This window comes from Pseudochaenichthys georgianus, chromosome 6 (genome assembly GCF_902827115.2).
Source record: "Pseudochaenichthys georgianus chromosome 6, fPseGeo1.2, whole genome shotgun sequence".
Taxonomy (NCBI): Eukaryota; Metazoa; Chordata; class Actinopteri; order Perciformes; family Channichthyidae; genus Pseudochaenichthys; species Pseudochaenichthys georgianus.
Window position 1 is genome coordinate 44,815,908 of NC_047508.1, and position 15,958 is coordinate 44,831,865.

General features: G+C 46.0%; 1 protein-coding gene across 1 annotated transcript; it reads left to right on the top strand.

Annotated features, from left to right (window-relative positions):
* Positions 1-1,625: 1,625 nt before the first annotated feature.
* Positions 1,626-6,233, top strand: LOC117448358 (E3 ubiquitin-protein ligase TRIM21-like). The gene is made up of 2 exons (XM_034085639.2): positions 1,626-1,683; positions 4,323-6,233. The coding sequence occupies exon 2, from the start codon at positions 4,329-4,331 to the stop codon at positions 5,970-5,972; it is 1,644 nt and encodes a 547-aa protein (XP_033941530.1). The 5' UTR covers positions 1,626-1,683; positions 4,323-4,328; the 3' UTR covers positions 5,973-6,233.
* The last annotated feature ends 9,725 nt before the right edge of the window (positions 6,234-15,958 follow it).

Consider the following 15,958-nt stretch of genomic DNA (forward strand, 5'->3'; position numbering starts at 1 on the left):
CAGCTACATTATCTACGGTTCGTTCGTTAACTGTGCGGAGTCACTGTGGCACAGACTGAGCCGCTGGTGAACAGCTGTTAGAACGGGCCGTTCAGGTGTTCAGAGCAGAGCGGCAGAGCTGATGTGAACTGAAAAGTTTTTCTGTCGCAATATCATTGTCACTATCTGCTAACGTTAGCTTTAGCCTTCGTTCTCTAATAGTTTTTTTTATAGGCTATAAACAGAGGTGGTATAAGTATAGAGATTGTACTAGAGTAAAAGTAGAAGTACTCCGATCTATACTTTAGTAGAAGTACTCAGATCTTTTACTTAATAAAAGTAGAAGTACTCAGATCTTGTACTTGAGTAAAAGTAGAAGTACTCAGATCTTGTACTTGAGTAAAAGTAGAAGTACTCAGATCTTGTACTTGAGTAAAAGTAGAAGTACTCAGATCTTGTACTTCAGTAGAACTACCAGAGTGTAGGAATACTATGTTACAGTAAAAGTCCTGCATTCAAAATGTTCCTCAAGTGAAAGTAGAAAAGTATTATAAAAATACTAAGAAGCATGAAAATAAATGTTCAGTGCTGCCAAAATTATAAACTGACTGCTACACAATTAAAATAAATGCTTTTATATATTTCTATTAGATGTAACTCTTTGGCGTTTCTGTTATTATTACCTGCTGCTTTAGTTGTTCTGACTGCTAAAATCCTCTGTTATTCCTCATTTTAAAGCCGATATTCCGTGGGGTCGGGGGGCTCGGATCCTTGTCACCTTTTTCATACCTGATGAGTTTGCATCCCTGACTACAGTTGCTTTAGTCAGTTGCTCCCCCGGGAAGATTTTTTTAAAATATTGAAGTTAAAAGCATCAATCAGGTGCACTTTGAGAGCAACATTAAGAGATCTATGGATACATCTCTAGTAGTAAGCCTACTATTTGATTTGTTTTAGATAGGCATCAGACAGCATATGGTTATTGAAATAAATATATATGAAATTACGACATACAAGATGTGCCTTTAATAAATCTCACACTACTAAGGCAGCCGGCGGTTCCACCAGGGGCATCAATCCCGGGGGGGGGGGGTGGGTTTCGTCCCCCCCTAGCTTCAGATTGGACGCCCCTAAGTCATTTAGAATAATAAAAATAAATGTTAAAATAATGAATTTTTTGATAATAAATCAGTAAAATCAGGCAAAAGTAAGAATTAAATAACATAACCCTAACCTAACCCTAACCCTAAAACCGAAATAAAGTAACCAAAAACTGAAAATAAACTAACAAAAACCGCCATTATCCGGCAAATATTTGCGCACAATTTCAGGGCGCACAATTTCAGGGCGCACAATTTCAGGGCGCACAATTTCGGCGCGACTGCCACGACGACTCAGAAGGTGCCCTTTTTTTTTCTCTTGAGCACCTGCCCCTATAAATGTCTGTGCACGCCACTGTCAGGTTGGTCACAAAGTTAAATAACAAGCCTCAACAGTTCTTCCTCCACTCCCTCTTGGCAAACTGCCACTGAGAGGTGGAACCACATTGTAAGAGAAGAGTTTCCATTTCCCAGAAATCAAAGCTGTTGTTTGTCTGAGCGACAGCAGAGCAGCAGCCGAGACAAGTCTCTGATTCTCTGAAGAAACACTCAACTGAATCCAGCAGCTTCTTCTCAACAACACAGCAGGACTCTGCAAACACTGGTGAGTTCACTACAGACACATCACTGACAGTGGCGGCTGGTGGAAAATATTTTTGGTGGGGCTATTGATAGAGTGAGTAAAAAAAATTTGTTTGGGAGAAATGACCCCTTAAATTAGGACTTCTGGTGATGTAATGGCGCGTTTCCAGTGCAGCGCGGAGCTCGCTTTAATGCTGCGTTCAGACCGGACGCGATCTGAATATTCGCTTCGCTCTAAACTATCCTATCGCATCGCTCTAGTCGCTCGAGTTTCACCGCAGCTGCCAGCTGTGTTTACTCGCATCATTCAAACAAGACGCGCTGGCTCGGGAGCTACAACTACAACAACATGAACATATTTGACCGTGATTAAATTGTAATACACGTTTCTAAATGATGCCGACGTAACAACATACTGATACCGGTTAGTAAAAACCATGAATTAATGCTTTGACAAGTCTGCAGACAGACGGCAGGCGAAAAACCTTTTAGAATGCTTGTGTCCTGAATGGAGCTTGGCTAAGCTAACGCTATATATGCTCCGACCGTTCACACTCACAACAACGGCCTATACAGACATAAATAAACCAGCGACTGTATTCTCCAGTCTGTGGTTTGTACTTGTTTAACTTTTGTCTAGTTTCTGAACAGATCGTATCTGTCCCCGGCTGTTTGAAGAGCAAGCATGTGAAACAAAAGATAGCATTTACCTGTTTGCATCCAGCTAGCCATGTGAGAAGCCTTGTTGATACGTTTTGTCTTTTTCACGAGCTTGCTGTGATATATACAAATCGGGTTGGTCCGGTCCAAGGTCTTTAAGTATCAATTTATCTCCCAAACTTCTCCTTTCAAAAGGATTGGAGAGTAGCTCTTGGGCGGACCGAGGTTCCGGCGACTCCACCTGCACACCATTCTCATCCAAATACTGCGTCACCTTGGTCACTCACGAGTCTAAAAAACAACTCACCTCAACGCATGTAAGCAACATGGGCGCCAACGTGAGCGCCCACGTGACCAAAATATTTGACGGCGCTGATTGGCTGAAATTATGTTTCGGCGGCACAGTTTACTATTGAGACGTTTGCAACCTGCTGGTTGCTGCTGTTTCGCTCGGGGGCTCTGCCCGGTAATGATAAACTAATGCCATGGGCAAGGCCAGGCGACTTATCAGTAACTTTAGACATCGTAACACAATTTTAAACGAGATTGTATTGTAGATTATACATTTTTGTGATACCAATTGTATGATATTTACCTTGTTCATTAAAAATTAAAATATAAAATATATATTTTTTTTAAATATATTTTTTTTAAATATATCTTTTTTTATTTAATATTTTTCTTTATTTTTTATTTTGTATCTGGCAAGAGGTGGGGCGGCGCCCCTAGCGCCCCTATGGGCCGTCCGCCACTGATCACTGACTAAACATTTAGTCAAAGTTGGATTAAAATCTGACTGTATTACATCCATTTGACCATATAAATAATATTACACAATATAAATGTGTCGGTTAAGATAAAAACCTCAACATTTACTTTAGCAACAGCCACAAAACAACTACAATGTAAACTCTGGTTAAGTTAGGTTAGAGAGCATACAGTCAAAGCTAGCATTAGCTTGTACTGATTTTCCATATTTCCTGTATTTCAAAACATCTTTATAATTGACTCTATTAAAAAAAGTAGAATCTAAATAGTAGATTTGTTCTGGACTGTCCAAAGCAAGGGATCTGGTGTTATGTTACAAGTGTTGCTTATAAAAAGGCATGACAATTACATATTTCATCTTATAAATCGGACAAGTAAAATCAAGCAATCTGATTGGTTCTTAGCTGTGATATACTGAGCGTATACCACGGGTAGAATTGTAAGTTACTTTTCACAACAAGTCAGTATCCCTCCGCGTCTGAGAAAAACAGTATACCGTTGGGCTGAAAAGCATGCTTTTCAAACTGGAACAAGAAAGCAGCGGAGAAGTAACGGGGCAGAAACCCTCCTTTTTACGCAGCGGTCCAGACATAGACATAAAACGGCAAAACATATTCAGTGTGCAGTTCCTTTGGCATGAGGGCAGGGATATCTAGATACTTTCCATGGTTTGACATCATGAATTGTGCTACTTTTAAAGCAAGCAACGATGTTTTCAAATCTGTAATCGCGTCGGGCCGAACCACGCCCCTTAGCTGTGATATAATGAGCATATACCACGGCCTGTCATGAGCTATTACTTAATTATATCATTTGTACACACTGAGGTAAGTAGCCTTGAGCTTTGAACCTGTTTCTGTAGTAACTGCTGTCTGCCTTTTGAAGCTGATAACGTGTACTGTTTTTTAACAACTAGTATCAACTTCAGTGATGTTCAGCAGGAGGTTTCACTCCTCTGTTCAACAACGGCAAAATCCCCCAACAGTATTAAAGCTTACACATTGTGTTTCTTAGAGTTTGAACCGAATGCTGCTATGACTTTCCAGATTTCATTTGAACTTGAATTGTAATTCGTACAGACAAGAAACCTAAATGTGTTTGGTTGTCATTGGTCTACGTATGTCATTTCTAACATAAAACGTTGGGGTAGTTTACATTTTCGGGTTCATAGTAGGACTCAAAGAGAGAATATATAATTACAGTTTTTGGTTTTTTCACACGTTTTGTTCCCAGAGAGACATGTCTGCTGCCAGCTGTCTGCTGACTGAAGATCAGTGTCTGTGCTCCATCTGTCTGGATGTGTTCACTGATCCAGTCAGCACACCATGTGGACACAACTTCTGTAAAGCCTGCATCTCTCAACACTGGGACAGAAATGTCCCGAGTCAGTGTCCCAACTGTAAAAAGGTTTTCAGCATAAAGCCTGATCTGCAGGTCAACACTTTCATCTCTGAGATGGCTGCTCAGTTCAGACAGTCAGCTCAACAGAAAGCCAGCAGCAGCAGCTCAGAGCAACACGTTGTCAAACCAGGAGACGTTCCCTGTGACGTCTGCTCTGGAACCAGACTGAAGGCCCTGAAGTCCTGCCTGGTGTGTCTGGAGTCCTACTGTGAGACTCACCTGGAGCCTCACCTGACAAGAGCAGGCCTGAAGAAACATCAGCTGATCGACCCTGAGGAGAACCTGGAAGGCAGGATGTGTGTGAAGCACGATAAACTGCTGGAGCTGTTCTGTCAGACCGACCAGGTGTGTGTCTGCATGCTCTGCACTGTTTTAGACCACAAGACACATGATGTTGTTCCTCTGAAAGAAGGATATGAAGGAAAGAAGGCTGAGCTGTGGAAGACAGAGGCTGAAACTCAGCAGATGATCCAGAAGAGACGACTGAAGATCCAGGAGATGAATCGTTCAGTGGAGCTCAGTAAGGAAGGAGCAGACAGAGAGATGGCAGATGGTGTTCAGGTCTTCACCGCTCTGAAGGAGTCTGTTGAGAGAAGCCAGGCCGAGCTCATGGACACCATCAAAGAGAAGCAGAGAGAGACAGAGGAACAGGCTGAAGGCTTCATCAAAGAGCTGGAACAGGAAGTCTCTGAGCTGAAGAAGAGAAGCTCTGAGGTGGAGCAGCTCTCACGCTCTGAAGACCAGCTCCACCTCCTCCAAAGCTTCACGTCCCTGAACGCTGCTCCCCCCACCAAGAACTGGACAGAAGTCAGGGTCCGTCCACCTTCATATGAGGGGACTGTGAGGAGAGCTGTGACTCAGCTGGAGAAGACACTCAGGAAACAGATGAAGAAGCTGCTTGAGGTGGAGCTGAAGAGGGTCCAGCAGAATGAGGTGGAGGTGACTCTTGATCCTGATACAGCACATCCCAAACTCATCCTGTCTGATGATGGAAAACAAGTGAAACTTAGTAATGTGTGGAAGGATCTCCCAGACAATCCAGAGAGATTTGATACTTGTGCTTGTGTTTTAGCAAAGCAGAGTTTTTCTTCAGGAAGATTTTATTACGAGGTTCAGGTTGAAGGAAAGACTCACTGGGATCTAGGAGTGGCCAGAGAGTCGATCAACAGGAAGGGACAGATCTCACTGACTCCTCAGAATGGTTACTGGACGATAGTGTTGAGGAATGAAAATGAGTACCAAGCTTTTGCTGGTCCTCCAGTCGGTCTCTCTCTGAAGTCTCAGCCTCAGAAGGTGGGGGTGTTTGTGGATTATGAGGAAGGTCTGGTCTCCTTTTATGATGTTGATGCTGCAGCTCTGATCTACTCCTTCACTGGCTGCTGCTTCAAAGAGAAACTCTACCCATACTTTAGTCCTTGTAACAACTATGGTGGTGAAAACTCTCCCCCTCTGATCATCTCTCCTGTCAATCACACTGAGTAGAACAACCCTTTGATTTTCCTCAGAAAGAGTCACTCTCACTAAATGTAATAAATGTATTCAACTGGGGAAGTACATTGTACACACTGTTAATTTGTCCGAATCTGATCACATATGGTTCACCTTGATGAGACGCACAATACTGATGAGTATGTTCTAATGTACTCTAGTTTATTCTACGGATTGCACTTCCTGCCGTCATGACTTGAAGTGATCAGAAAACTATTTACTCAGAAATAAACTTTTGCCACTTCTTTATATGTCAGGGGGACAACAAAGTATTTATTGTCTCAGAATTGTGTGTTCATTGTGTTTCATACTTTCAGACATTACTAGTGGAAGTAATGCAGTCCTTTTTCATTAGTAAAATACTGTATATACACATATATTTTATAATTTTCAATTGAGGGGAACATGATGGGTCTCTGGTGTGTTTTAAAGGGGAAGTTCAGGATTCATTGTGTGGGTACAAAATGTATTGACAGTTACTTTGAACATCAACAATATCTGATCATTAAACATTAGGCTGCAGTGGTTTAACAAACGAGGGAAATTCAAATGTTACCTCTCAGCTGTCTGTGGTGTTATGGTAATTGTATTGCGTCCACCTCTCTGCACACTGCTTGTAAAGTTTGAACAAAGCCTCAATGGATTAAAAAAAAAGGAACAAAGAATGTTATTTTTTGTCTTTTTTTAAATGTACGAACTGAAGTACAGTTTTCACTAGTTCTCAACTTAGGGAAAGTAGCTTAAAAAAATGTACTTAACTATTTCCATTTCTACTTAACTACATTTGTCTGACAGCTTTGGTTCTTCTGAAGCTTTATAAACTATTTAAAACCCTCTTGGATCAGCCGATCATAGATATTAAGATTGCTGTATATGTCTGCTAGAAATAAGGCCATCAACTGGTTAGCTTAGCTTAGCATAAAGACTGGAAACAGGGGAAGCCAGCCTGTCCAAAGGTAACAAAATCCACCTATCAGCAGCTCTGAATCCAGTTTGTTTAATCCATACCAAATCAGAGGAGTAAAAACATCGATAAGACGTTTAACAGGGGATTATGTGTCGGGCTACTTCTTGACTGGGACCAAAACAAGTTGCCAAATAGTTTTTACATTTCAGTTTTCATACAGAGATATATTAAGTACACTTAAAGGTGTATTTTGTCATTTTTTGGAAAAAGCCAGGCTAACTATTTCCCCCTTTTCCGAGTATACATGCTAAACGAAGCTGATCTAAGTGTCTGATGGCTGCAGCCTGTGTCAGTGAGAGCGGGCTGACTGGTTGGATTGCTTCTAATGATTATGATCTCATTCTTCACCTTGAACACACTCCAGCACTGCCTGCACAGGTGAGACTAACTCTCTGCAAACGTCCCGTCTGACTGGAGATAAATAAAGGGTTTTTTAAATATCAAAATTGCATGAAATATGCTTGGTAAGTCTATGTTATTAATGCCCTGTTTATAAGATGGAGCTTATCATTTGAAATGTCATTATTTTTAAAGAGGTGGATGGTGAATAATATTACAATTAAAATGTTTTAACTTACATCATGACTTTGTTTTTTATTACAGTACACGTTTTCTGAAACAGATGTTATAATCCTTAACGCAATCATCAATAATCACTCAGTACATCTGGCTATTGATGATATATGAAGAAACCACTATTTTAGAAAGTGACAGGTGGACACGCCCCCAATTATGCAAATGAGCTAAGTCTGTCTCCCATTGGCCAATGAACTAAGTCCCGCCTCCCATGTCCCGCCTCCCATTCTTTGATGTCAGATTGGCATGAAAGGCCCCCCGGCGTGATTCTTTTGTTGTATCGATTAAGATAGTTAAGGTATTTGACCCCTGCCCCCGAGAGTGGAGTAATTGCCCCGCAATTAGATTAGCCCCAGGCACCCCCTTTGTGTATAGGTATTTTATTGTATCAATTAAGATAGTTAAGGTATTTGACCCCTGACCCCGAGAGTTGAGTAATTGCCCCGCAATTAGATTAGCCCCAGGCACCCCCTTTGTTCTATAGGTCTTTTGTTGTATTGAATAAGGTATTTGACCCCTGACCCCGAGAGTGGAGTAATTGCCCCGCAATTAGATTACCCCCAGGCAGTCCCTTTGTTGTATAGGTCATTTGATGTATTGAATAAGATAGTCTCTTTGACCCCTGCCCCTCAGAGCCCTTTGTTGTCTAATCTAATTAGCCTTTGATGCCTGCCCTTTGATGTGATGTGTAATTTCACACTGATGAAAGCCTCTGTATAAATGACTAGGCTACGACCAGTGTATAGAGATATGCTCAAAACTAAATTTAAAAAAGACAGACAATTCAGCTTACCAAGTCAACCGTCTGAAGCGCCAGTCAAGAAACGAATGCAGCATCGGGGGATGGGTTCAGAGTACAGCCTCTTTCTGGTCATGTGTGTTGGAGGAGGGGCTCTGTAAGGAAGTCTGAAGGAAGGGGGATATATTTCCCCCCCCCGTTTGTGTACTTTCAAATTATAGCTCACTCGAGATGGTTTCTCCAAAATGACAGGTTTTGCATACATAAAAAGTGTATCTTACAGTTCCTCTTGCGGAGGGGGCCTCGTCTTACGGAGGGGGTCTCATCTTGCGGAGGGGGCCTCAACTTGCTGAGGGGGCCTCATCTTGCTGAGGGGGCCTCGTCTTGCGGAGGGGGCCTCGTCTTGCGGAGGGGGCCTCGCCTTGCTGAGGGGGCCTCGTCTTGCGGAGGGGGACTCGTCTTGCGGAGGGGGCCTCGTCTTGCGGAGGGGGCCTCGCCTTGCGGAGGGGGCCTCGCCTTGCGGAGGGAGCCTCGTCTTGCGGAGAGGGCCTCGTCTTGCGGAGGGGGTCTCATCTTGCGGAGGGGGCCTCAACTTGCTGAGGGGGCCTCATCTTGCGGAGGGGGCCTCGTCTTGCTGAGGGGGCCTCGACTTGCTGAGGGGGCCTCGTCTTGCGGAGGGGGCCTCGTCTTGCGGAGGGGGCCTCGCCTTGCTGAGGGGGCCTCGTCTTGCGGAGGGGGCCTCAACTTGCTGAGGGGGCCTCGTCTTGCGGAGGGGGCCTCGTCTTGCTGAGGGGGCCTCGCCTTGCGGAGGGAGCCTCGTCTTGCGGAGAGGGCCTCGTCTTGCGGAGGGGGCCTCGTCTTGCTGAGGGAGCCTCGTCTTGCGGAGGGGGCCTCGTCTTGCGGAGGGGGCCTCGTCTTGCGGAGGGGGCCTCGTCTTGCGGAGAGGGCCTCGTCTTGCGGAGGGGGCCTCGTCTTGCGGAGGGGGCCTCGTCTTGCGGAGGGAGCCTCGTCTTGCGGAGGGGGCCTCGTCTTGCGGAGGGGGCCTCAAATTGAGGAGGGGGTCTCATCTTGCTGAGGGGGCCTCATCTTGCTGAGGGGGCCTCATCTTGCGGAGGGGGCCTCATTTTGCGGAGGGGGCCTCATCTTGCGGAGGGGGCCTCATCTTGCGGAGGGAGCCTCGTCTTGCGGAGGGGGCCTCGTCTTGCGGAGGGGGTCTCATCTTGCGGAGGGGGCCTCAACTTGCTGAGGGGGCCTCATCTTGCGGAGGGGGCCTCGTCTTGCTGAGGGGGCCTCGACTTGCTGAGGGGGCCTCGTCTTGCGGAGGGGGCCTCGTCTTGCGGAGGGGGCCTCGCCTTGCTGAGGGGGCCTCGTCTTGCGGAGGGGGCCTCGACTTGCTGAGGGGGCCTCGTCTTGCGGAGGGGGCCTCGTCTTGCTGAGGGGGCCTCGCCTTGCGGAGGGGGCCTCGTCTTGCGGAGGGGGCCTCGCCTTGCGGAGGGAGCCTCGTCTTGCGGAGAGGGCCTCGTCTTGCGGAGGGGGCCTCGTCTTGCTGAGGGAGCCTCGTCTTGCGGAGGGGGCCTCGTCTTGCGGAGGGGGCCTCGTCTTGCGGAGGGGGCCTCGTCTTGCGGAGGGAGCCTCGTCTTGCGGAGGGGGCCTCGTCTTGAGGAGGAGGCCTCGTCTTGCGGAGGGGGCCTCGTCTTGAGGAGGGAGCCTCGTCTTGAGGAGGGGGCCTCGTCTTGAGGAGGGGGCCTCGTCTTGCGGAGGGGGCCTCGTCTTGCGGAGGGGGCCTCGTCTTGCGGAGGGAGCCTCGTCTTGCGGAGGGGGCCTCGTCTTGCGGAGGGGGCCTCGTCTTGCGGAGGGATCCTCAAATTGAGGAGGGGGTCTCATCTTGCTGAGGGGGCCTCATCTTGCTGAGGGGGCCTCATCTTGCGGAGGGGGCCTCATCTTGCGGAGGGGGCCTCATCTTGCGGAGGGAGCCTCGTCTTGCGGAGGGGGCCTCGTCTTGCGGAGGGGGCCTCGTCTTGAGGAGGGGGCCTCGCCTTGCGGAGGGGGCCTCGTCTTGCGGAGGGGGCCTCGCCTTGCGGAGGGTGCCTCGTCTTGCGGAGGGGGCCTTGTCTTGCTGAGGGGGCCTCGTCTTGCTCAGGGGGCCTCATCTTGCGGAGGGGGCCTCGTCTTGCTCAGGGGGCCTCATCTTGCGGAGGGGGCCTCGTCTTGCTGAGGGGGCCTCATCTTGCGGAGGGGGCCTCGTCTTGCTGAGGGGGCCTCGTCTTGCTGAGGGGACCTCATCTTGCGGAAGGGGGCCTCGTCTTGCGGAGGGTGCCTCATCTTGCTGAGGGGGCCTCATCTTGCGGAGGGGGCCTCATCTTGCGGAGGGGGCCTCGTCTTGCGGAGGGGGCCTCGTCTTGCGGAGGGAGCCTCCACTGAGCCGATAATGTGGCAAACCTATGCGCTTATGCGGCGCAATTGGTGTGGCGCGGCACACAAAAATAAAGCCCACCCATTTGGAGGGAAGATATGATTGGTCAATTGTACTGTCACTTGACATTGCTCTCTCGTTGAGTTACCCTAGCTGGCTCTCTGTGAATTCATAGCAGGACCACCAATCAGCTCCTCTCTTCACAGTAACTCGCAGAGACGAGCTTCTTTCATTTAACCCTTCACATTCCAACAGAAACTGAACAGGCAGATTCGACGGATTTATTTATTTGGAAATGTTATTTTAGATACAATTAAATCAAGTTATTTTGGTAAAACTAATGAAAAATATAACTAAAAATATATTTTTCAAAAATATATTTATAAAAGATCTTGGGAATATCTTAGGCCCTCAGAGGCCCCGGATCAGGTCCTGGTAGATATGGAATTCCAACAAAGTCTGGAGAAACACACAAAGGATATGTGTTAAAATAGCATCCATCACCAAACCTCCATCAAGGATCCAAACACCAAGAGTCTGTTGTAAAATGGTTTACATTCATAACTAGATGTTCACCACACAGATATATAACCGTTTGTATTGAGTGACTTCCACAGGCTTGATACGATTAACTGAGATAGCACTAACACATATTTCATACTTCCATACATCAGCCTTATTAACACCACCTCGCGTTCAGAGGCGAGTGAGGGAGAGGAGCTCCATCTGGTGGATGAAGTTCAGCATCGCAGTCAGTCAGGGTTCAGTTGATGTGTATTTGCTCTGTCTCTCACAACACCTATGGATATACCTGAGAGGAGAAGAAGACAATAAAGCAACATGTTGTAATCAGTGGTGGCATGTTATCATTGCACTGCTGTGTTTCAGCATGTCAACTGAAGCATTATATTGACATGTTAGTTTCTGGTCCTTGCTGTTTCACTGAGACCTCCACGTGTCAACAGGACAGAGGTTTGCTGACGGAGGCTGCAGGTGGAGGCCGGAGGCTGCAGGCCTGTCATTGTAGGAAACGTGTGCTGGACCTTTACCGGCACTGGATTTATTGTGGTAGCCTGATTAACAACATTCATTTAGAAATATGTAAGCACAATATTGAAAGACTAAAAGTCTAAAAAGCTCTATCAGAAAGGTCAGGAAACAAACCCACCTGTTGGCCCTCATGCCAGGGAATACTGCATATGACCACTCTGATACTGAAACTAATTACATGAACGCATGACTTAAAGGTCCCATGTCACGGCCATTTCCACTGATCATGATTACATTGTTGAAGTCTACGAGAATAGATTTACATTGTTCAATGTTCCAAACTCACATTGGTTTCTCACAGCATCTCTGTAAAGTATGTGTATTCACTCTCTGTCCTAAACGGCTTGTTGGAACTCCTGCCCCCCCTCCCTGTGAGCCCAGTGTGCTCTGATTGGTCGGGACGTTGCGAGGCTCGTTGCTGCGATCTGCTGCGAGGAGCGGAGAGGCTTCCGGTTCGGCGATCCAGCGAGAACAAGCAAAACTCATCCTGAGCACTCAAACACTCACAGCCGAAGTAAAAACAATAAGTGTGGCTTGAATTTAAAATTCTTCTTCTCGCCTACAAAGCCCTTAATGGGCAGGCGCCATCTTACCTTAAAGAACTCATTATACCCTACTGTCCTAATAGGGCATTGCGTTCCAAGAATGCAGGTTTGTTGGTTGTTCCTAGAGTCTCTAAAAGTACAATGGGAGCCAGAGCCTTTTCTTATCAAGCTCCACATTTGTGGAATCAGCTTCCAGTTTGTGTTCGGGCGGCAGACACCCTATCCGTTTTTAAGAGTGCGCTTAAGACCTTCCTTTTTGATAAAGCTTATAGTTAGGGCTGATTAGATTCAGCCCCTAGTTTTGCTGATATAGGCTTAGTCTGTCGGGGGACATCTCACTTCTTCCTTCTCTCTGTCTGTACCTGTGTCCTCTCATGTTCCCATTAACCCAGCTTCCCCAAATGTCTTTCTTTTTGGTGTCTATATACGCCGGGATCCGGAGTCATGGATGATCCTGCGATCCTGAGTCCTGCATCGCGAGCCCTGGATCGCGAGTCGTGGCTGTGGTCCTGGATCATCGGTCCTGGATGGATATCCTAGTGGATTCATCTTCCTATTATACACACATGCATTTCCAAACATTTGGACTACCTATGTTGCAAATGTATTATCTTTTCAATTTACACACGGCATCTATTGCACGTCTGTCCGTCCTGGGAGAGGGATCCCTCCTCTGCTGCTCTCCCTGAGGTTTCTCCCATTTTACCCTTTAAACTGTGGGTTTTCTCCGGAAGTGTTTCCTTGTACGATGTGAGGGTCTAAGGTCAGAGGGTCTAAGGACAGAGGGTCTAAGGACAGAGGGTCTAAGGACAGAGGGTCTGAGGACAGAGGGTCTAAGGACAGAGGGTCTAAGGACAGAGGGTCTGAGGACAGAGGGTCTAAGGACAGAGGGTGTCGTATTGTCATACTGATATTCTGTACACACTGTGAAGACCACTGAGACAAATGTAACTTTTGTGATATTGGGCTATATAAATAAACATTGATTGATTGATATTGAGTAAGAACAAGGTTTATAACGCTGTGAGAACGGGTCTGCGGAGAGCATTTCTCCGCGATCCCAACCTAGCAGCCCGAAAAACGTATACCCATTTAAACAGTCGTGGTAGATACCTTGTATGTTTTAAACATCATAAATACACAAACAACAATGAATACTTACAGGTTGTGTACCCGAATCTCCTGCTGGTCCAAACCAAGTAGGAACAGCATCGTTCTTCAGTGCCCTACGCTGAGCATATCCGACATGAATCGCTGAAAGCTTTGGGAAGCTTTGTTTCGTGAAATGAGGGTGTGGCCGGCTCTGGGTATCCCCACGTCACAGTACCCAGGAAGTAAACAATGGAAAATGAGAAATCTCCAACGAGGCGTTTTGGGGCAGCATAGACTGTATTAGAGTTTTATTCGCTACAGGGTGTACTTTGAGGGGTTTTTACTTTTTTTCAACATTTTAAAGTCAAATGCTTCAATCTGGTGCACTTTGAGCACACAATTACAGAGACCTGATCTAGGGGGTACAACTCTAAACACCCATATGAGAAAGATCGGTTTACATTTTATTAATCAAATCAGTATGTGAACATAACCAGTAACCCGTAGCCAATAACAAATACATGTAACCTATTTTATTTGTGTGGTTCATTCATATCTTATTTTACCAGTTAACATTTTTTTTAATCTCTCCAGTTTTAAACGATATTTTTGGTTTACTGTCTTATAGTACACATTGACATGATTTCAAACCTGATTTTATTTATCACAATAATTATAAAGGAGTGCCTTGGAAATATTTGTTTACATAAATTATGACCAAACCGTTTGAGACCCACTGAGATAACTGAGGGCGCGTTCACACCTGCCTTGTAGAGTCCGGTTGAATCGAACCCTGGTGCGTTTAGCCGCTTGGTGCAGTTCATGTGGGTCGGTGTGAACACAATCCGAGACCTCTTAAGTGAACTAAACAACCGCACTCTGGTCCGCTAAAATAGGTGGTCTCGGAGCGCTTGCTTGTGAACTCTGGAGCGGTTCATCGCTGGTGTGAACGCAGTCCGCACCAAAACATAGGAAGCGTAGTATTTACGAGAACGCGGATGTCTTCAAAATCTTTAGCGAAAGAGTCTTTCAAGACATCCGCGGTTGTTCAGTTAAAGAGTGAAGCAGGATGAAGAGTTGAACAGTGTCATATAAAGTAAAAATTCTCCGTCAGCTACATAAAAGTAAGAACACCTGTCATCGGTGAAACGCCCTCCTGACTGCAGAACGTCTCTCATGTGTTATAATGTTTTTAACGGACGTTGTCTGATTATATAATCATATGCGCGGTCCACTAGAGTCCGTTGATCTCCAGACTAACAGCAGCACGAGAATAACCTGCCGAAAGTGCCGATGCTCCATGGCGGAGGCTCCTGTAGAAGTTGCCGGGATTTGCGTTTTCACCTCCTTAATGTCTGACCAATGGTTGAACAGCATTTCCGTGCACATGACTTGTGTTTAAAGTTTATAGTCCGTTTGAGTTTTGTGAACGCAAACCGAACCTTCTGAAAAATGAAACAATGTAACGAACTGTCGTCTGGTGCGCACCTGAAAGCGGACTATTAAGTGTGAATGCACCCTTAGACTAAAGTGAACTATCTAAACACTCAAGAGTCCTTTACCTCACTGAGCCTCTCAGTCTGACAGGAGAGCTCTCCCTCCACATTATTGTAGAAACAGCTTCTTTTATCCGTTAGCGCAGCAGAAGCTAACAACAATCCCCGCCCTGTCTCTCTCTCTCTCTGTCAGCTGCGGGCGCCTGATAAACCAACATCCCCCACTTTCATCACTTACAGCGCCCATCGTACAGGGTGTAACCCCGGTGTCGTGTCCCCTCGGCAACAGACCATTCAGAGCTGGTGATTACTTCAGTTTATTTACATACCTGCATTGCAATGGACAACATACAATGGACACGTGAGCTGCGTTTCTCAACAGATCCTCACGCGGTATCTCAATCTCCTTTACAAAATAGGTGTCCAATAATCAACAACACAACAATGATCGTATAGTGGTAGTATAAACAATGTGAAACATTAAACATAAAAAAACTGGTGTACAAAACTCACACCTGCATTGCAATGGACACGTGAGCTGCGTTCTGTTGGAGAGATAGCACCACGCTGACGTTAGCCTATTAGCTCAATTAGCTATTGACGATCACATTAATAAATCATAACACAAATAGCCAATCACACAAAGAACATGTTGCTGTGAGCATTAAACGACTAACATTAAACTAAACAAACACAACAGAACGTTATTGTCCTAATAAAATAATAACATACATTTTGTCCACCGACATAATACAATAGCACGGCCCGTCTACACTACAGGCATCAACAAATCTTGAAGCTGGGCGTGTCTGAGGCTTGGCGATTTCTCGCGCCCAAGGCGACCAACAACCAATCAGGAATCTCCCGCCCCCGGCATACAAAGCAATAGCAATGTTAAAATGAAGTAAACTGGATATAAAATCCCCAAACAGGCGAAAACCTACCAGTTTCCCCCACTGTCTCTGCCACCTCCCTCCATGCTGGTTCCTCCGGTTTGTATCCCGTTAATAGTTCTGGTCGTAAAGAACCGGGTGATTTGCTACCGTAATTTCTCGTTTGGAATATGAGGAAATGAACTGCGGTCTGGCTCTCCCAGCTTGCA